Source organism: Ambystoma mexicanum, chromosome 8 (assembly GCF_040938575.1).
Source record: "Ambystoma mexicanum isolate Mex_15411 chromosome 8, UKY_AmexF1_1, whole genome shotgun sequence".
NCBI lineage: Eukaryota > Metazoa > Chordata > Amphibia > Caudata > Ambystomatidae > Ambystoma > Ambystoma mexicanum.
This window is the reverse complement of record NC_090929.1, coordinates 1099265852-1099287100: the sequence shown is the minus strand read 5'-3', so window position 1 is coordinate 1099287100 and position 21249 is coordinate 1099265852. Positions and strand designations below refer to the sequence as shown.

Here is a 21249-nt window from a genome sequence, read left to right as displayed (position 1 = left end):
TGCTAGCCAGCCAATTATGAACTTAGGCGCTTGAAATGCAGGTTTGGACAGAGGACAAACAGTGGTTGAGTTGTTGGATGTTATTAACGAAATTGAACTTCAGATCAAGCCATGCAAACGTTCTCACAATCTAATCCATCTGAATTGTATCAAGGGCTAATGGCGAATTTACTTCAGCAAGACTGAGACCACCACATACCTGTGTGTCTGTCGTCACTTGATATGGTTAGCCGATATCGATTGTGGCACTCCAGATCAGAACAGAGAAGCAAGCAAGAAGGAGTGTGAGCTTTGTAATCCTGCAGGAGCTACCGTGCAGTAGCACGGGAGGAAACGTAGAGTCAAGGAAGTCAGGCCAAGCACAGAAGAGGTGGTAGATGTTTGAGCACCAGTAAGGACTAGGTGAGAAAGAAACAGGGTGCACTGTGAACGGTCGATGGCGAAAGTTGGAGGAGGCACACCAGACAGTGGGATCCCACAATGTGGGTGAGCCTATTATGGAGAGGTTTGTGGATGCCCAGCATTGTGGAGTGAGAGAGCCAAGGAGCAGGAGCAGAGTGGTGGAAACCGAGGCACAAACTGAATCCTTCATCTTGGAGAGAAAGTTCCTATTGCTACCTTAGACAGAACTGTAACTAAGCCAACATCCAACGACTTCATACCCAAGTCCTAACGAGTCTTAAAGGAGAAAGAGAGAACTGTTGCTGACCAACAGACAGAGATTAACTTTCTTGACCACCTGAAATCATTGTTGAGTGAATTTTGCCTCTGAGATCACCGCAGGCTGGGGGAGTCATACATGTTCACATATTTTCCATTTTGTTGGTAAGAAAGCTCAGTATGTCCCTGACACTGGCTCAGAGATCTGTGTGTAATCTGCAGTAATACAGCTAAGCGCGTTAAAGCTCCCACTGCAGAGACATGTGCAACCAAGAGATTACAGGTTTAAATTCCAGTCGGATAGCTCATTTGATCGTGTGCCAGTGGCAAATATGTATCAGCACATCACAATTTCCAGTTTCATTAATATCCCTCCCTGGCCTTGTGCGTGTACCCTGGGTACACACTTTTGCCCATTCCCTGGTTATCTGCAGGGAGGGAGAGCCTTTTCATGAAGCCACCATAGGCCCTGCTTGGCATACAGGAATGACCAGAAGACCTACAGGAGAAAGTCTCCAATAGAAGGAAAAACCTTTTGGCACAAAGCCACCATGGAATGTCTGCAGTCAAGTTGGAGTTTAAGGCGAGGAGTTCAGGAATCCTCTGTCAAGGCGACAGCTTCACTCTCAAGAACAGAAGAGTTTTGAAACACCTCCGTCCCATACTTCTGACATGTGAGTTTAATGAAAATAAGTAAAAACGTGTTTACATCTTACTAAACAAATGCACCAAAAGGCTAAGTAAGGAACATGGTCACTTCAACATGGCATTACACCACACATCATTCATCGAGGCTAAACACAAAGTTCTTCCCTCTCTCCTCTCCAGTTTAATGTGTGCATGCACCCACTGGCAACATCTTCTCTTCCAAATGTACATAGATAACACCCCGGTCCTCCTCAGCCTGGAGAGAGGATCTGGGAACGACTCAAACATCTGCACACGGTTTCAATGTGAGAGTCCACCGCCTCCCCAATAGTAGTACTTATCTCAGGATGCACTCGCCCTAAGAGTATGGAGGACACTGCCCCAGTACATAAAGTCACAGACACAATTACATGTGTCAAAACTGACTAAAAAGTCCTTGAAATTGAGCCTGTCCCATGTTTCTGTAAAGTACTTTCCTCCTCTTATTGACCTCCAAATGCCATTGATGTTCCCGAAAGTGTATGAGTGTGTCTGTGTCTGCATGTGCACATGCGTGCACACACAACCATATGTATATACATATTCTATCTCTCCCTCACCTCTTCCTGCCTCCCCTCTCAACCCAACCTCCCTCATTGAGCTAACTTACCTCTGCAAAGCTTCCTGCAAATCTCTCTGAGCTTCCTCCAAATGTTCTGGGTTTGTGTTTGCACTTGTAGGCCATACTGCTTTGTGCCAGGGTCTGAAAAGAAAACCTGTTGGAGTGCTACAGCGAGTGTGTGAGCAGAGTGGTTGGGGTTACTTTGCATTCATTGCAGGTACCACATAAGTCTGAGCAGCAAATGTGAAAGGATGGACATCCAATATAGTGCAAGTGCAAATGGCCAAAGTTTGAATAAAATAAATGGAAAGGGAGAAGTAGCAGTGCAATCTACCTACCTCAGTATGGAAGACTTTTCGCAACATCATTAGTCCCAAATCTCTTAGAAGAAGAAGGCTGAAAAGTTAAGAGTCATGTTCCGTGTCTTCCAGTCGATTGGTACAGTACAATGTGGGAGATGCAGATTTTGCTGCATGGTGTCCAGCTTTACTCTCTCAGCAAGTTTCAAAACTCCATATTCCTATTCCAAGGAGGATATCTCAGGGGCAACGTGCTCAGCTTGGAAACAAGACGACGTGGAGCAACACAGGTTCAATACCTGGGTCTGCCCTTAGAAACCTCTGGGTTATAAGTGCGTTATAAATAACCAATTACAATTACAAGGCTTCCAATGGCGCCCCACTGTCTACTGAGGTGAATGTACGCCTGGAAGTGCTTTTTCCTATTTCTAAGTCTTCCATTAGGCTAACACAATGCACTGCTGTGGTTGTAATGATGAAACATACACGTTATGGTTTCAGGCTTTGCAGAAGCCTTGTGCAGTGCATTGTGGCAGATATAGTATTTTTAACTTGAGTAGTCCAAATAAAACGGAATACTGATAAATGCTTCTTGGGAGAAATGACCTTGGCTTTCCAGATCTGGACCCTCAAACGGTATCACCATCTGTTCATCACAACACGTGGCTAGATATCCCAGAATGCCCTCTGCTCCACTCAGTAACCCTAACCCCGTGATAACATGCCCCATACGTTACCTTGCTCAAACTACAGAACCACAAACAAAATAGTGATTCAGGCAGCCTTTGCAGTCCTACTCAGTAGACCATTAATGCAGGCTTTCATTGTCTTAGGACTTTGGAGTGGTGTTGGGAGGAGGGATGGGGTGTCTATGGAATTGCTGAATCATTCAGAAAAGCAGAAGAAGTGACCAGCAACTAGAGAGGGGGAGTGATTGGCTTCCTTCTTGGGTCTGTCCATCTTGTCACAGCAATTCTTTCATGGAGGGAGACACACCGAATAGCCAATGAATGTTAGCGCACCTTCTGGTGGCATCAACCGACTGCTTTCTGGTATGCCAGTGCCATTTCCCCATGTTTTTTCTTAAATGTTTCGTTCTTCTACAACTGGCCCTCTAAACACTTTTCTAACACTAGAAAAAGTGTTTTGCTACCCTCCTGGTGCCGCGCGTGAAATGATAGACATAGAGTGGGGTGGGAAGAGACCCTTAGAAGGCTGCTGCCACTTAAAGCACTGAACCAGGGATAAGGCTAGGACCTGTTTCATAGGTTCTTTTAGGCATTGCTGTGCCTGCAAACCGAATGGTCTTGGCCCAATTGAAGGACTGCCAATGTGTATGTATGGAGTATGCCATTCTCAACTATGCTGGGTATAGTGAGAGAAATAGCACACACGTGATAATCCAAGGCAAACAACATGCTTCCTCTGGTCAGTCTCAAGAGAAGACCAGGCGATTGCAAGAAAAAGCCAGCAGCTGTTGCAGTAATATCTTCCTGGATCAGGTTAATGGTTTCCTGATGGAATTGCGTTAATTGGGCACGACATACACCGCCCCAACCCGCAACCCACATTGTGTCTGGTGCTTTCATATATTAGTTTTTAAGTACACCCAGGCTTGGCTATAATGCTAAGGAGACTGCTGCAACAATCAGGAATGTGTTCATTTTGAAGTATGAAGATAGTAGAAAAGAAACATTTTCCAAGATTATCTACAAGCCAAACAACCCTCTGATTACCAGATCTAACTCGAGAATCGATGCAGTGACTGAAGTTGTGGGCATTAACATCTTCAGTGAGAAACACCCACGTTTAAGCTCAATGGTTTCAAGCGAATGCTCGGAATAAATGATCTGTTGTTATATAGTGCTACGTTAGGCTGTACAGGGTGTAGATGATCGTGGTGGCTGGTTCTAATAAACTGCACATTTATTTTACTGCTCTAACCAATTAAGTTATTTGAAGTCTTCCATAAATTGCAGCTTAACTTATTTCTTATCCTTAAATGTTATATTGCAAGGCCCAACCGAACCCGGACAGAAACACATCCGATGAAGTCCTGAAGAAACTGCACATCCCCAACATTATGTATGAACGGGTCCCAAACAAGCCCATGGACTACTACACCTGTGCCTTCCGCAAGTCAAAGCTCAGCAGGTAAGCCCATGGTTACTTGATCTGTGTGGTCCACGCGTCGAACAATGACACGTGAAGATGTAGCTTACCCATCTGTGGCTTTTGAAGGTCAAACCTTGACAGGTAATTGTGTGAAGAATGGACTTGCCCCTTATCTAGGGTGAAGGTAGTGAGGTGTAGGGTTACTGTACTCATCTCTTCTGCAGGTGGAACCTCAATATGGAAATTTGCTTTTACAACATTTTTGCCTTTCTGTTGCTTAGATCTTAAAAAGGTCAGTGTCTGTGTGATCACTAAACCTGTGCCTTAAGGTGTTCGATGTGTGACAGCTGCGTTTCTGTTTAATTACACTTGCTCCTTAGGCCGGTAGTTGTTTGCAGGTATGTGGTTATTGAACTTGCACCTTTGGGAGACTGAAAATCTGCCATACAGGTCAGTGTGTATATGGATATTATGCCTTCCCCTTTTGAACGTAGATGCTTGACCTGGGAGTCAGTAGACTACACTGAGATGATCCATGTGGGATTGGAGAGATGGAGCCTGTGATTGGGGGAAAGACTCCACACTTTAGCTTCAGAGACTTCTGGGCTTAGACTTCTAAGCTCAGTGCTAGTGATAGGATGGCCATATGGGAGGAAGTTCCAATTGTATGGCTGAAGGACAAAAAATATGGGAGCCACTTTGGGAAATAACTTACATTTGTTATCATCTTGTGCAATACGTTGCAGAATTTTATTATGGAAGGAATTGCAGGATCCCATGAAAATGAATGAGATGTCCCATTTCATGATGGCCACTGAGCATACGATTCTCGGCGGCCTCAGCAAAGGTGGACATGATTGTTCCTACTCTATGCTGGCCATAGTGCAAGTGGCACTCAGGCTCGTGGCTTGGCGGTGACATAGTTGGTGAAGCGAGGTGGTAGTCAGCAAGAGCATCCAAGGAGGATTTCTGGAGTGGTAAGTATGGGCTCAGAGGTTTGACCGGGTAGGGGTTGAAGAGTGTGGGGATCGGAGTGGCAGAAATCGACGGTGGGGTGGGAGTGGAGATACATGCAGGTAGGTGTTAGGAACTCAGCATTCTTGGAATGCGTGTCATACTGTTGGCTATAGATGGCACCCCAAGTATTTTGTTTGGCCCATCTGTGATCAGTAAAAGAGCCCATGTAAGTATTTTTTACCTGGATGAGCCTGTTTCTCCTAATTCAGCAGGATCCACTCTAAAGACTTTGATAGCTTTTGTCAATGTTCTTCATTCTGTATCTTTGCATTGATAGAGAGCGAATGTAATACTGTGTGAACTAATACTATCACATTTGATTCAGTGCTTCATGCCTGATTATTCACCCTGTTAAGTGCTGTAACCCTAGGTGTTCATTTGACCGAATTTTAATGGTCCTCAATTTATTGACTTCAAATTTATGACACATTTAAGTGGAGATGTTTGTATATTTGTCGGGTCGTTCTTAAACCTCAACTGGATTTTACTAGTCAGGACTTAAATGTGCCTTTGCATTACTGGTAACCCTCTGGATTTTGCCGGTTGTAGTTGGTCAGGTGAATGTGTGGTTACTTCGTCTGCAAATGTGGGATTGTGGTTAATACAACCGCACCATCTGCCGGCGGAGGCTTGAAACTACATTCTGTGGTTGGTACACCTGTGCCTTTCCTTGATCGTTGCTTGACAGAAGAGTGAGTGGCTTCTATACCAGGCCCTCCGGCAGATAGAAGCTTGGCAGAATAATATGTGGTTGCCGCATCAGCACCTTCAGTATGTTGAAGCTCAACCGGCAACCATGCGAGTCCTACAGTTGAGCTTTTTGCAGGTTCAAGCATATGAGTCAAGGTGATGAATACTGAACATGGAGCTTTCCTAGTTAAAGCTACCTGTGTAAATCCGTCAGTACTGCATCTGCAGATTCCATAGGTCAACACTCTACAAGTCCTGGGTGGTAACTATGCATGTGTCTTCTGCTTTTCATAGCTCAACAGGTGAATGTAGGGGTACTGTACATATACCTTTCTAAACCCCATTTCTGACAGATAAGCCCATAGTTAGTATATCTGTGCCCTCCAAAGATAAGAACTTTGACAGGTAGGTGTGTGGTTAGTAAATCTGCGGTTATGACTATTCGAAGCTAGTGTGTGGCTAGAACAAGTATCTGCAGCAGGTTGTCATATCTAAGGCAAGTCTTGGGCTCCTGTACCAACTCATCTTGCAGGTCCCGTTGATAGACCTACTTCTTTGCAGTGTGAATCTTGGTAGGTGAGTGGATGGCTATTGTACCAGCCCAGTTTATAGGTTGATGCTCGACAGTCCAGTTTGTAGTCATTGCACCTACTCTTCAAACTGATCAAAACTTGACAAGGGAGTCTGTGGCTTACCGTGCTGCTTCTTAGAAGCTATACATTGGAATTATGGCTAATTGTTCTGCTTCTTAGAAGCTAGACAAGGGAGTCTGTGGTCACTGTTCTGCTTCTTAGAATTTAAACAAGGGAGTCTGTGGCTAACCATCCTGCTTCTTAGCAGCTAGAGAAGGGAGTCTGTGGCTTACCGTGCTGCTTTTTAGAAGCTATACATGGGAGTTATGGCTAACTGCTCTGCTTCTTAGAAGCTAGACAAGGGAGTCTGTGGTCACTGTTCTGCTTCTTAGAATTTAAACAAGGGAGTCTGTGGCTAACCATCCTGCTTCTTAGCAGCTAGAGAAGGGAGTCTGTGGCTTACCGTGCTGCTTTTTAGAAGCTATACATGGGAGTTATGGCTAACTGCTCTGCTTCTTAGAAGCTAGACAAGGGAGTCTGTGGTCATTGTTCTGCTTCTTAGAATTTAAACACGGGAGTCTGTGGCTAACAATCCTGCTTCTAAGAAGCTAGACAAGGGGGTCTGAGTCTTACCGTCCTGTTTCTTAGAAGCTATACATCAGAGTAATGGCTAATTGTTCTGCTTTTTAGAAGCTATACAAGGGCATCTGTGGCTGACCATCCTGCTTCTTCCGGACCTTAGCTCTAGAGAACTTACAATGCATGTTCCTTATGCTAGTGCAAGGCTTAAATGGGATTTCATCGAGCCAGTGCATATGCTAGAATCATTTGCTATGAACTTGTAATCTCCTCACTAGTCATTTCTGCCTGAAATTAGGCTCAGATTATTGAGCGCTTGGCTTGAATGATGTTTATCTGACTATTTTAATTACTTCACTGCACATTTCCTGGTTGTCTGAATTCTATCTGTAATGTTTGTTCATACATTGAATGGACTTTACACATTTGTGATCATTTTTTGTTTGTTGCTTGTGGCTCTTTGCAGGTTTCTTGGAAGCGACACTCACAGCTCTTACTTCACAAACACCCAGAGACATCGAATTGTAAGTCTATCTGAGAAACGCACCTGGAGAACTGGGGGGTCTACAGAGCAGTGGGGTGCTTAGGTGGCGGTCTTTCCTGACACTTAGGAATGGTGAGATACTTTTTTGAGGAGGTAAGTAGAGTCCTTATTGCCACTTAGCCAAACACATAGGAACTGATAGACATCATAAGGGCCACTCAGTATCTCCAAACAGACCTTTACATAGATTGAGTGGGAGCTGCCCTGAAGTGTTTGGTGCCAGGTAACCTAATGCTTAAAGATACACACATTTCAATAACCTACTGTCTATGCAAAAAGCAGATGCTGAAATGGTCAGAAGAGCAAGTCAGGAATCAAATAGTCACTGAGTACAATAGGATTCACTTGGCTTAGCTAGCAGCCACTCAGCAAGAAAGACTCTGAGGTGATGGGGGTGGGGGGAAACTAGAAAAGATACCTTTATGTAATGGAGCAACGTTTTTAAACAAATGTCCAGGTTTCCATTCAATATCAAACATCAAAAGGCTGTGGTGAAAGGATCCGTGTGGAACAAAGGGGAACTCCATGCTTAATGGGAACTGAAGGGAGCAATCAGATATCAACAAACCAAAATGTGTTCCCGTTGGATACCATTTAAGTGTGACTTAAGATACATTCAGCATAGAAACATGCAACAGCGAATTAATCATCTGGTTCCTAATGTGATGTGTGTGTAAGTATATCATACACAAAATGGCACAAAAAAATGTACCATACATTGAAGTGAAAGGATCCGCAGCAACACCTCTCTCTTAAAGGGAGGACCAGCTCTGTAGTTTATTTGTTCAGATTGCAGGGTAACGTTTCTCTGAAGCGATGCCTCATGTGTATGACCTCAACAGGCATGGCTCGCCAGTAAGTTCCCTAATGTGGAACATGTGCCTCTTGATTTCACAATCAGTGGTGAGCTTCTGTATGTAACAGGCCAGGAGCCTGACCAGACAGAAATCGACGTATTGCTATTGAACACAATACATAATCAAACAAACCATGCCACGTCTATGAAAGGAAAAGCACCCTGGAGAGCTGACTGAGGCAACTGTGTAATGTGAAGGGGTGTGCACATGCTGATGAGAAACTAAGCCATTTAATTAAGGACTGTGGGGAGGAAAGCAGGATTCAGACGGACTCGGGCTGAAAGTCATCAAGACCAACAAAGGCGTCTGAGTGTTAACAAGGGCGCAAACCTATAATGAGTTCTGTGCCACTCCTCTAAGTGTTCCTGGACACTGGGGGTGGGGATGCAGGTGTGCATTGTGACAGAAATTAGCTTCCAATATCTAAACTGCACTTAGCCAAAAAGTGAGAACACTTACAGCTTCATTCTAATGATGGAGATGCGGAAGGGACACACATTCAATGGTTTCCCCACGCTGAATCTCGACACATTTGGTGAAGGAACTCCGCAGCGGAAGCCGACACACGGGTCCTGCACCTGTACAGAAAGCTCTGACCCTGAACCAGCGACTTGCCTTGTGCCTTTTTTCCTACATTTGAAAAAGCAAACATAATCCATTTAAATGAACAGAGCAATGGCGTCTGTTGTTACTCATCTCCCCCATGTGCATCTTCACACCTCAGTTTCCCGCCATCTTTGTGGTGGCAAGAACAGGAACCTGGGTTGTGTCTGGATTACCCTGCACTTCACCACACACATATGGAGAATTCCTGAGCCATCTCTGCTGTGTGTAAAGACTGATCACATTTGTGTCAAAGTCTGCACTAGTCTGCAATCAATCATTGATGCCACTTTATCTCAGATCATCATAATAATAATCTCTCTCTCTCTCTCTCACTCTCTCTCTCTCGTTCTCTTACTCAATCTCTCACTCACTTCTCTTGGCAGGTGTATGAGATCCTGGCTCGTACCATATATGGCAAAAGGAAACATGCTGAGATCGGAATTGACCGGCTGCGGAACGAGGGGGTGTATGCCGCGGCCTTCCCGCTTCATGAGGTGAGATCTTTCTTGAACCCTCAGCACAAGGTTTTAAGGGAAGGGAAGTGGAAGGGAATTGTTTGCATCCTTGCATGCTTTTGGATTAACCTCCAATACAGCAGTGCTTGGTCAGTCATTACAGCCAAGTCTTTTCACATTAGCTGTGGTTGTTTTACTTCCACGGTGCAAGTCTGCTCCCAGATATGTTCATATTAATTAATAGAGCACAGACTGCAACATGAATTGCCTTTTTGTGCTAAGCAGCCAGCCTTGCGGAGAGGTTCTACATATCTCACTTGATTACCTGGCTGACGCAGCAGCTCAGAACTCCCTGGCTTGTTAGGTCTGGTGCAGCAGCACAGGGGCGGGGGTGGAGGGGGGTGTTCCATTGCTGCTTACTTAGCTGCAGGATGTTTCCGTGGGTGGTTCCAACGCTTCAACAAACGATGTGTAGCAATCCTTGTGGAGGTATTATGTCACCCAGGGCTACTGTGTGCAACTGGTGATCCATGTGCATTTTGGGCCTGCATTGGGAGGTGTCTCCAGCTGGGCAGTAAGGGCCGGGCTCTTTGAAAGGATCATTTCAAGTGCCACATGCCACTGAAGGAGAAATTTGGAGGCAGACAATACTTGGTAGAGATTGCCCCAGAAGCGAGGGCTCTGGTGGAGAAGTGTCTGTACCCTGCGTTTTTTTTAATTTTGAATGAGAGGCTGAGAGGTGGTTGGCTTCAGTGGATTGTAGGGCGCGATTTTTTTTTTACTGTAAGCCCCTGCTGTGGCAAAAAAGAACAAAGAAAAGAAAATAAAATAAAAAAATGAAGAACCCTGGTACGTGATGCCAATTGGGGGATCCATCAAAACAAAACAAAAAGAATGCTGGCCTCCGTGCGAGCAGAGAGTACAATTAGTTTACTGTTTGCCCGATCCTCACAGCAGAGTGTCGAGCCAGCGCTCTGCTCAGCGCTGCTGAAAAACGAAAAGCATTACCTGCTTGATCCTGTCTTTTCACCGCTGCAGCCTGCGTTCCTAATACTTGTTGTTGCCTCCTTGTCGGGAAAGGTGCTGCATAAAGACTCAATGCCTAGGCTGACACTGTGCCAATCATGGGTACTCAATTTTATGCTTTGGAAGTGCCATTAACTGAGGAGAAGCCAGGTGGGGGGAGCGAGTGCAGCGATGGCATGTGGTGGTGATGTTGGGTGCTCCCCTCGTTCTGGCGGGGAGGGCCTGTGAGAAACCTGAAGGTCTCTCCCTAGCTAGTCCCAGGGCATCTGTCATCCAAGTGGCCAGGACATAGCCATCGCTATACGATCCGGTTCCTTGGGGTGGACCAGTGAGGGAGGATCACCTGGATGGGGCGTCTTTTGGGAGTGGGACACCAATGGGTGAGACACGGTATTCCCCTTCCTTCAACACCTTTTCCCCAGCATACCATGGAGGATATTCCAAAACACTGCCGCCCCCTTTTTCCACACGAAAGGGGGCGCACAACACGAAAGACAATGGATTAACACCAGAGCCATTTACCTGACATGTCCCAATACAAGGGTCATTATCTGTACTATCCAAAGGCCTATCCTTCGTACCAACAGCTCCTACAGACTGGCACGATGTAGAAATGGAGGTACGTACTTTTCTCCGCAAAGTGAGACTGCAAACTTTCTTCCATGAACATGGCCTGGATGAAGAAATCGATAAAGATGACACTGGCCTTCACCAGCACTCCACCTTCACCCTAACTGATGGCCAGGTCCCCTACAATCTTCTCACATTCGAGAGATGTATCTTAGAGGACCTAGACCGTTTAAAAACCAGAACCATGAGAACTAAACACAATCTTAGTATAGCGGAGAGAAGAGCTTTGACATCACTATAAAACAACAAAAAAATAATCATTAAACCCTCTGACAAAGGAGGAGGTCTGGTGATAATGAACAATAAACAATATAAAGACATGGCACTGCTGCTACTCAACGATAGAGATAGCTACAGCATCCTTCGCAAACATCCCACAAAGGACCTCTGTCAGGAAATAAGCAACGCAGTTGCCTACGCACAAGAAAGAGACTGGATCTCTGATAAGGAGGCAACTTTTCTGACTAGACCAACGGGGAGAACTCCATGTTTTTATGCCCTACCGAAAATACATAAGGACCCTTTGAACCCACATGGTCGCCCGATTGTATCTGGCCGCGGCTCCATTCTGGAGCCTCTGTGCAAGTTTGTAGACCATTTCCTCCAACCCATCAGCACACAAACACGCACATACTTAAAGGACACAACACACACTATTTCAGTGTTTGAGGGCCTCACCTTTGACCCCACAGGTCAACTTCTGATGACGATGGACATAAAGTCCTTATACACAAATATCCCCCAAGCAGATGCCATTGAGTGTGCCCGAGAGTGGATGTCTGCTGACTCCACCCCCCGTAAAACCCCGATCAATTTTGTACTGGAACTAATGGAGATTGCATTATGTAAAAACTTTTTTACTTTCGATAATGTAATGTATTTACAGACTAAAGGAACGGCTATGGGCGCGGCATTCGTCCCCAGCCTGGCAATATTGTATATGGCCAAATTTGAGAATGATTACATTTTCTCAGACCAGAACCAATGGCAGGCGCAGATCACTAATTGGCATTGCTACATCGACGATGTCTTCATCTGGACTGGCACTGACATTGAGCTAAAAGCCTTCTGGACATGGCTGAATACCTGTAACAGGGATATACAATTCACTATCGACAATAACAACACCGAGATTAATTTCCTGGATCTAATCATCAGACACAAGGAGGGAACCTTACAATGTGATCTTTATCGTAAACCTACGGACAGGAATACCCTCATGCACTATACTAGCAACCACCCATCCCATACTAGAGATAATTTACCTTACGGACAATTCCTCCGCATCTGGAGGAATCGCACCTCGATTGTGGACTACAAATGCCACTCGGAAGCCCTCTCTGCTCGTTTACAAGCTAGAGGCTACCCAAAAAAACAACTCGCACAGGCCAGGAAACGAGCCCGGTATACCAATCGAGACATTCTCATCCATCCAGAACGGGAAGACCTCTCGCCCACTGAGACCTGCATGACATGTGTGGTAAGATTTGGCACACATACGGCACAATTAAAGAAAATTGTCAAGAAACACTGGCATACAGCACGTTTGGACCTACCGGACGAACAGCCCCCGAGGTTCGCCTTTAAACATGCCAAGAATATAAAAGAACATTTGGTACACTCTCTTTTCCAACCAGATACCACATGCGGCAGTTCCCGCACACTTCGTCCCCTACAAGGTCACCACCCATGCGGCAGTTGTGTCGCGTGCAAATTTACAAAGAAGATGAAAACCTTCTCAATCGGTGCACGACAATGGACCCTCAGAGATCTGTCCAACTGCAAAAGCCACAACGTGATCTATTGTATTGAGTGCCCTTGTGGCCTCAGGTACATCGGCCAGACCACCCGGGCAGTCAGCACTCGTATTTCGGAACACCGTTCTAAAATCAGATGTAAAAATCTGACAGCTCCCTTAGTGGAGCATTATCTGATTATGAACCACACCCCCAACGACATCTTGTGGTGGGTGGTGGAAAAAACGAAAGGCAGGCCGGATATCCAACACAGCCTTCTAAAAAAAGAATCCAGATGGATCCACCGCCTAGACACATACCAACATGTTCTGAATGAGATTTTTCAGCCCCTCATTTAAGCCACTTCACCAATGAGGAGCTTGTTGCCCTGTACCCCACAATGCACCCCACTTGGCTGCACCCTCCCTGCACCCCCGGACACGTTGTACCACCACATGTGCAATGTGTCCTCAACAGGCTTTTACAGCCCCTGTGGACTTGCGTGTTAGCAGCCACACCCACTGGGGCGGCGGTACACTACGCACTAGGACTCTTGCCCATGCGCCCCGCTACCACTAACCAGTTTTCTATGTCCCCCACACCATTGTGTCGGGACTTATTATCATTACCTTTTTCACATTAATTAGTCTCGAGGGACGAGATTCTGCCTCACCATGAGCAGCTGTCGAGCCATTACAGACCCGACCTTCCCTCCCGGGTAACCATAGTTACTAACATATCAACAAACCTGCGAGAAAGCGCTTCCGCAAACTTGCTCGACTACGCTTCCGTGTCACAAGGGATTGGCCAGCGTCACGGAGCTTCGGGCTCCGCGCATGCGTGGTTGCTAGGGAGGCCGATTCTTCAACAACGGCACCCAGCGCTTGCGCCACCATTGACAACGCGCATTCGCGGTCACCGCCGGTCAGACAGCGTTTTTCCCCGTGCACAGATGGACTGTCTGAGCCGTCTGACAAGGTATTTAGATCACTGCTTTTGAGTTTGTCTAGTTGGGCACTAATGCACATCGGTTGATGTAATTGGTCTGTTCGTAGCTCACCCAAGCAACCTTCTGCATTCCCAGCACACGGTCACGGACATTATGCCTGCATACACCATAAGGACGTCAGGAGTTACATTAACTCCCTCTTTACCCACACCATGACGCGAACGCCACTAGTGCACCCTGTTAGCCCGTTACTGTTCATATGACTTTGGTGAAATCTCTCGCCTTGCATTTATGTCTCCTCTACACAGCATGGAAAGCGCATGTAACTTAATCATCAACTGTTACTTTGACAGTTAGCCTTGGTTTCCCACCTCACTTTGGGTTTTTCTTCTCCTTCCCTGTCCCGGACCTCTCTAGGACTCGCTTCAGCAAATAGCCAGCTGTTTTGAAGAAATTCAACACTTCAACTTTAACTTACTCAACACCCAGTGAATCATCACTTTCCGACCTGCAGGTACTTTCCCTATGTATCTGGTTTACCAAACAATGGTATTTGCCCGCAGGACACTCCAGTCAGTAATTGAGGGTTGCACAATAGCTCCCATTGTACCACTCTATTTTCTCTTTGTCCTCTACACAGAACCACGTTGTAGACCACGACTACTGCCTTGGGTCCGCACACTCTCCAGCAGGACCCATTCAAGGGCCTTCCTTGCTCAGCCCCACACCCTCTAGTGATCGAAAACTGAGATTTTGGGATATATAGCACCGGAAGGTAAGCCGCCGGCACGGTGTTTTGAGAACCTGTGTATTATCACTTATGCCCTATGATTATTGGCATCCCACAACATTACTCACTGGAGTTCTCTATACACTTTGCAGGGTCGCCCCTACAGAGCCCTGATGAAGGCGGATGCTACTTTACTGCACATCCGCCGAAACGTGTAACAATCCGGGAACACCTGCGTGTATGGGTTCCCGTTTGAACCAGACTCTGTTTATTCAGTCTCTGCCACGTTGGCTTTAAAGATATCTTGTTTTCCATAGGACCCTGGAACATATATTGTTATAACTAAAAGAAATACTGAACCTGACTAGGAAACTCTCCACTAATCAGGACACCTTGAAAATTGGGCAATGATATAGCCCCCTTTGCCTTTATTTTGGTTTTTGGATTAATTCACAAAGTACCTATGTGTCCACATGAATATGTATATTATTATACAATAATGAAATATTTGTTGAGATTTATCTGTATACTAACAATACAGCATTTTATGTTCACTTTTACACCTCTCTTTTTTGTTAACTGATGGTATTATTAATTATTATTTCTTGTATATGTATGTTGTACTTCCCAGCAACTTTTTCTTAAGTTTTATGTACTAAGTGTCTGTTTGTATGATTAGCAAATACATTTTTGCTTGCTACTCTTTGTATTCTCTAACTCAGTGAGCGGTTAGGATACCTTTGACCTTATGTTTGGATCTGCTACTCAGCCGACCAACCTTCACACAAAATTGCGGACAGGCCTAGAACCCTGTATCCGTCCAATAGAATAATTGCCTTGAGCACTGTTCACTAGGAAGGGTACACCTCTTTGTTTACACCAATACAAGGGTCAGGCAAAGTCAGGCAATTGACCAGAATCACACACACCTGATGGCCCTTTCCTTTCCCTACAGGGATAAAAGGTGGAGCACAAGAGTACAGGATGAGCAAGGCAGACTGCACAACAGAAGAGCTAAATCAGCACAGCAGTTCAAGAGGAAGAGAAAGACAGCGCAGACAGAGATGGTGAAAAGGTGAGAATCGACCATGCCCTTTCTGACCAACGCCTGTGGAACCTCTGCAGAAGGAATAATAAGTCTGCGAACAATAGCCAGCGTGTGTTGCAGCTGATGACAATGGTATGAGAGACCCCCCCTCAGCTGATAACCAAGCTGGGGAGAGAAGGTGGCCTCTGTGGTACCGACCTTGACTGGACGGGTAAAGAATGCAAAGCGGTTCATCACAGCCGGGTAGTCGAGAGGAGTATCAATGGGAAACGGAACTGTGTTGAATGAAGAGTAGCAAATGGCTAATTGAACTTTGAAGAAACAAAGAACTGTCAGTATTTGAGGGGGGGAAGCCATCAGCACAGGAGTCTGGCACCACGTGGATGCTCACTTGGGAAGCGCTGGCGATTACCCGGTAATTGTAACTACGATAACCAGAAGGCCTTGGAAGAAGGCGAACACAGGGTCAAAGTGGTCATACAGGGGTCTTGCAAAATCCTCTGTACCATTGAAAGTCTTTGACCGACAGCTGATTGGGGAGCGACAGAGACAAGAATCCCGCTTTGGTGAAGTGAACATATGGACAGTGTGTTGCAAAGGTTGGAATGGGTGTACCCAGTCGAAGGATCCACACACTGAATTGTTTGAAAAGACAAGATTTGTGAAACAAGAAGTACTGCAAGACAAACAGAAGGGAAGCATTGCCATTGCCCTTGCCAATTAGGATCTGAGCCCGGCCGAGGGAGATCCCGGGGTGAACGTTTATCACCCGAAGTTCTTTGAGAAAGAAACTTTGTAGTTGGTTTATTGAATATAACTTGTGAGTGGTCTGCTCCCAGATGAGGGGGACCCACGGGTGAAGCCTTGCCCCAAAGCATTCGTACAACAGAACTGTGTTTGTTGAGAATATCAGGCCTCGAAGGCAAGAGACTTTTATTGAAAAGAGACTTAACCACCGAAGAACCTGATAGCGAATACAGAACTGTTGGCTGATGCTGAGAAAGCTCGAGTGTGTGCTCTGCTCAGGAAATCCACCGTGTCTCATGCTCAAAACATGGGGAAGAGTGAACCCTGGCAATCACATCCTGATGTATTGTTTGTGAACATTTCTTTATCTGAACCCTATCCCACACTTCTTTTGTATTTAGCGTAAAGACTGGCAATATGTTTTTCTTAGTATATGCCCTTTTATTTTGGCACATTAGGACTGCCTTATTTTCATTTGATGGTCGACGCTCCCATCTTAGATTTAGATTTAGGTTAGGCATTTTTCCACCCTGAATTTACAGTTTAATAAACACCCTTGGACTGCGATCTCTTGTGTCTGTCTTTACTGTTGCCACCATGAGTTCCTTACAGGGCCCCACAATGTGCCCAGGCCTGTGCTGGTGAGTCTTTATGCACCACCCCTTCTGACAATGTATGAAGAGTCTCTGCCGCTGCAGTGAAAAGACAGGATCATCCAGGCAGGACTGGCTTTAGCGTTGACAGGGCGACCAAACAAAACTTGGTACCACCACTTCCCACGCGTAACCCATGTCATGCAACGGGGGCACATTTTTCAATAGGCGCTGATGCGAGAGTATTAGCGCCCTATTGTTATTAAACGTGCTCCACTCCCGAGAGCATGGCGCATTTGATTTCAATAGGACGCCTGCAGCGATGGCTCGACTCTCCGTCGTGATGTTGGGCAAACCACAAACGTACGGCATTCCGCTTGCGCCTCGGCCATCATACTTTTTGTTTTGTTTTGTTTTGAAGAGTCCCTCACGTGGGCCTCATGCGCTGGGGATTCTTCATTTTTTTAAACCTTTCTTTTCTTTTCTTTGTTATTTTTCCCCCTGCAAGGGGTTACAGTACTGCAGTGGTCCCCTGACACTTTCCCTTCCTCTATGCAAGATGTTCTTCTCACGCTGGCTTCATTTCAGCTGTGCTTGCTTCCAGAGATGTATTTCCTTTCAGTAGTGCTTGTTTGTTATTTGATGCTTGCTTGGCTTCTGCAGTGCTGCTTTCCTTTTTTGTTCCTTTTGGATATGCTTTCTTCTTCAACGGTGCTTGTTTGTTGCCAGACAGTTTTTGCCTTTAGCTGTGTTTGTATGTTGTTTTTTTGCCAGGGCCCTAGTGAGATGCCGGAGTATGATGTGGCGGCGGAGAAGCTGAACTCACGGCAAATTCTCCATCACTATTGGGCTCGCTGGAGCTGCTGGTATAAGTACCAGCCACTTGACCACATCCGGGAGTACCTTGGAGAGAAAATTGCCATTTACTTTGCTTGGTTAGGTGAGTCTATCTTTCCCCTGTTGTTTCTCAAGTATGGGATCATTATTATAGCTGCAGGCTTTGAATGTCCCTTTCTCTGGACCATCGCCTTTCAGGAGAAGCTCTTAGGAATGTGTAAATAAGTGATTTTACATTATTCATATTGCTTTGTCCCAAATTGTTATGTATGCATGAAGTGTAAACATTCTAGAAGGATCTCTGTATACTTTCTCAATGAGTCAGAGCTTCAGAATTTTTGGAGGCATGTTTTGGGTAGTTTGAGAACATTTACATGGCCTTATATTACTTTTCTTTCAGTCTGTTCTCGCCAGAAACCAACATTGGTTAAATCTCGACAGGGTTCATCTATAGACCCATGCCTGATGGGTCCCCGTAGATATAGTTACTCACCAGATCTGTCTTTGGTTTGGGACAAATCATACCCCTGTATTGTTCTGAATCCTTCTTATCTTGTTTTCCTGATTTTTGTTCAATTTTCGCTGATGGAAACTTTTGCCACTTTTAGATTGCGGGAGTGGCCCTTGTCTGGGCCTCACAAGCCTTCTTCTCTGTGCATGCCACTTGGCTCAGAATGCAGCTTTTGCTGGGGGGGGGGGGGTTGTGCTGAGGGGGCTATAGCCCGGGTCTTTTCATTGTAGCCCCGGATAGAAGCTCCGCGACAACAACCAAAAGGCTATAGCTAGAACCCGAATCCCACCAGTCCCGACATTAGCTTAGCCCCTGATCTTTTCCAGACCTAGCAACACTCTGCCCCACCTCCTGTTGGGCGATTACAGAGAGGACCACTTCTCTCTCGCTTATTGCCCTGCACTGTCTGCTGGTGACAAAGGAAGCACAGTTTTAGCCCCTTTGCATTTTCTCATTGGCACTTTTGCTCAGTGTGTCCTGAGTCACTTATTCGGGACTTGTAAAAAAAAAAACCTGTCGGTTCAGGATTTGAAAAAAGGATTGAATACTTTTATGTTCTTGATGCTAAATTTGATATTTTCTTCCAGTTTCATTCTGTGCTACCAAAAATCATAAAGAGTGAGCCAAACAAGTACAAAAAAACCCTCTGTCGTTCAGACTGTTAACAAATGCATGACATCTTTTACATTTCACGTTTTTTTAACAACCATGAAGCCATCTCGCAGAGGACTGTACGCCCTTTATAACAGAAAATGATATCAACCACCTCCTTCCAGAATGTTTTGTTGGGTGTGTTTTAGTCAAGACATGTTTTCCTGTGCCTTCTTGTTCTTTAGAAGCACCCCTTCTGGAACATTCAAACCTCCTCTCTAGAGTATGTCTTCACCTGATATTATTTCAATATCTCTGTCATAACACTCTCTGCTTTGCATTGTTCAAACTCCCGTGTTCACAAATTAGACTATGCTAGGTGCACCCACCGTATCATACGCGCTTGTAGCGTGATCTCTGTCTCCCTGTCTCCCAATTGTCACTATCCTTCTCTGTTGTTTGGAGTCCAATGTCAGGGGCTCATTTTCAAGAGCCACCCCAGCCATTGCTGAAAGCAGGTCGACCAAATGAGAAATCTTGAGTGGAGTGGGGATTTCCATTTTTGTTATAGATCAAATTAGAATGAGAGAAGCAGCAACAGCGTCATCCACCACGGACACACCTTGTTATCACATGTGCCCTGCAGGAACGTCACTATCGCACTGAGGGTGCATTGTATGCATGGTATGGTGAGGGGGCTGCAGATAGGTTCTGTGGGGGGGGGTGCTGCAATTCTAAAAGACCTTGTTAGGGTCCAAAGGAAAGCAGAATACACTCAATCATTTATTGGCTAGCATGCCAAAATAAATATGGGCTTGGTCCTCACAGAAGAAACAGATAATTTGTTTTAATCTGAGCACCACACTTTCTAAGATGGAAGGACATGTTGGGAGACAAGATAGTGGGCCTCATCACGAGTTAGGTGGTAGCTCTTAAATGGGGCAGTAATGGGGTTACCGCGGCATTTGAGGGTCTGCCCACTTATGAATATGGCGTGTTTACCCCCTGCTCAATGCTGGTGGTAAAGACTCCAGAAAAATGCTGACTTTTGGTAAAATTACCATGTGGTAATACCGCTGGCAGTAATTGTGCTGAAAATTCCCCATTGGGTCCAATGTAACCAATGAGGATTAACGTTTACTGCCCAAACCATGAGCCGGCGGGAATATTGCCGGCACGGGTGGGTGGTAACGCAAATAAAGTTGGGCGGTATCCCATTTGGAATACCGAGGCCCAATGTGTATTCTCGGCAAAAAAAACCATATACAAAAAAGACAATTATTTCACTGTAATGGCCTTGTAAACTGGCTATTTTAAAAAATTAACAATGCTACTTTCTAATGATATCATTTCTAGTAAATATCATTTCTAATGATAATTTCCAGTAAATATTGTAGTCAGAATAAGAATGGTACACCTGTATTACTGAGTGAATGTTCTGATTCCAAGATATGCAGAGTGTTCCAGTCTGTTTTGCATAAAATCAAAGAGCATTTTTGCATCATAAGAATGACCACAGATCATTATATTTGACAAACATGTCTGTGATACAAGGGTTGTGTGATTGAATCACTAAGTACATAATGGATATTGAGCTAGGTGCTCATTTTCTTTTTTTTTTTTACAACACTCACTCTAACATTAAAGTGTCTGTAACCATGAAACATATACACTCATTTGGGCGTCCTTGGGATTTGGATGAAAACAATCCTCTCCCCAACACTGTGAGCCCGAGACAATTTTAGAAGAGGTGGAGCTGAGAGAGGTGGAACTGAGAGAAGAAGCCTGGTCTCATGGTGAGGATGTCTGTACAGAGGGGGCTGTGCTACCAAATGCCAAGTCCCCAATGCTTATCCTCTTTAGAGAATTATATATATGTAGGATTATGTCATTGTTCTTTAAACACACACACCCAGACACAAGTTTTGTACATAGCATACATTGACATGGAAATTATCTATAAAGGTTTATAAAAACTAGAGTAGCCCAAAATCATAGGAGAGCATATTTAGAAAATGTATTTCTGAATATTATAGTTCTGTAGAGTGAACTGAATAATAATCACTCTAACATATTGGTTGCAGAAACTTAAAAAGTAGTATCTGATCAAAACATGTAAGTGATTTTTTAGAACAATCCTATTTTATTTGTTAGCCATGATAATACATTGACAAATCCAAAAATGTGTCTTGAGAATTTACAATGGTC

The 21249-nt window shown here is 45.0% G+C and overlaps 1 protein-coding gene across 3 annotated transcripts in view; it reads left to right on the top strand.

Annotated features, from left to right (window-relative positions):
* The window catches only part of LOC138472772 (anoctamin-7-like), a 439062-nt gene that overhangs the window by 158044 nt on the left and 259769 nt on the right, over positions 1-21249 (top strand). For all 3 annotated transcript variants that reach the window (XM_069611107.1, XM_069611106.1, XM_069611105.1), the window contains exons 5-8: positions 4226-4362; positions 7648-7705; positions 9572-9682; positions 17877-18042. In XM_069611107.1, the coding sequence (XP_069467208.1) occupies positions 4226-4362; positions 7648-7705; positions 9572-9682; positions 17877-18042 (472 nt within the window). The remainder of the gene's footprint in view (positions 1-4225; positions 4363-7647; positions 7706-9571; positions 9683-17876; positions 18043-21249) is intronic.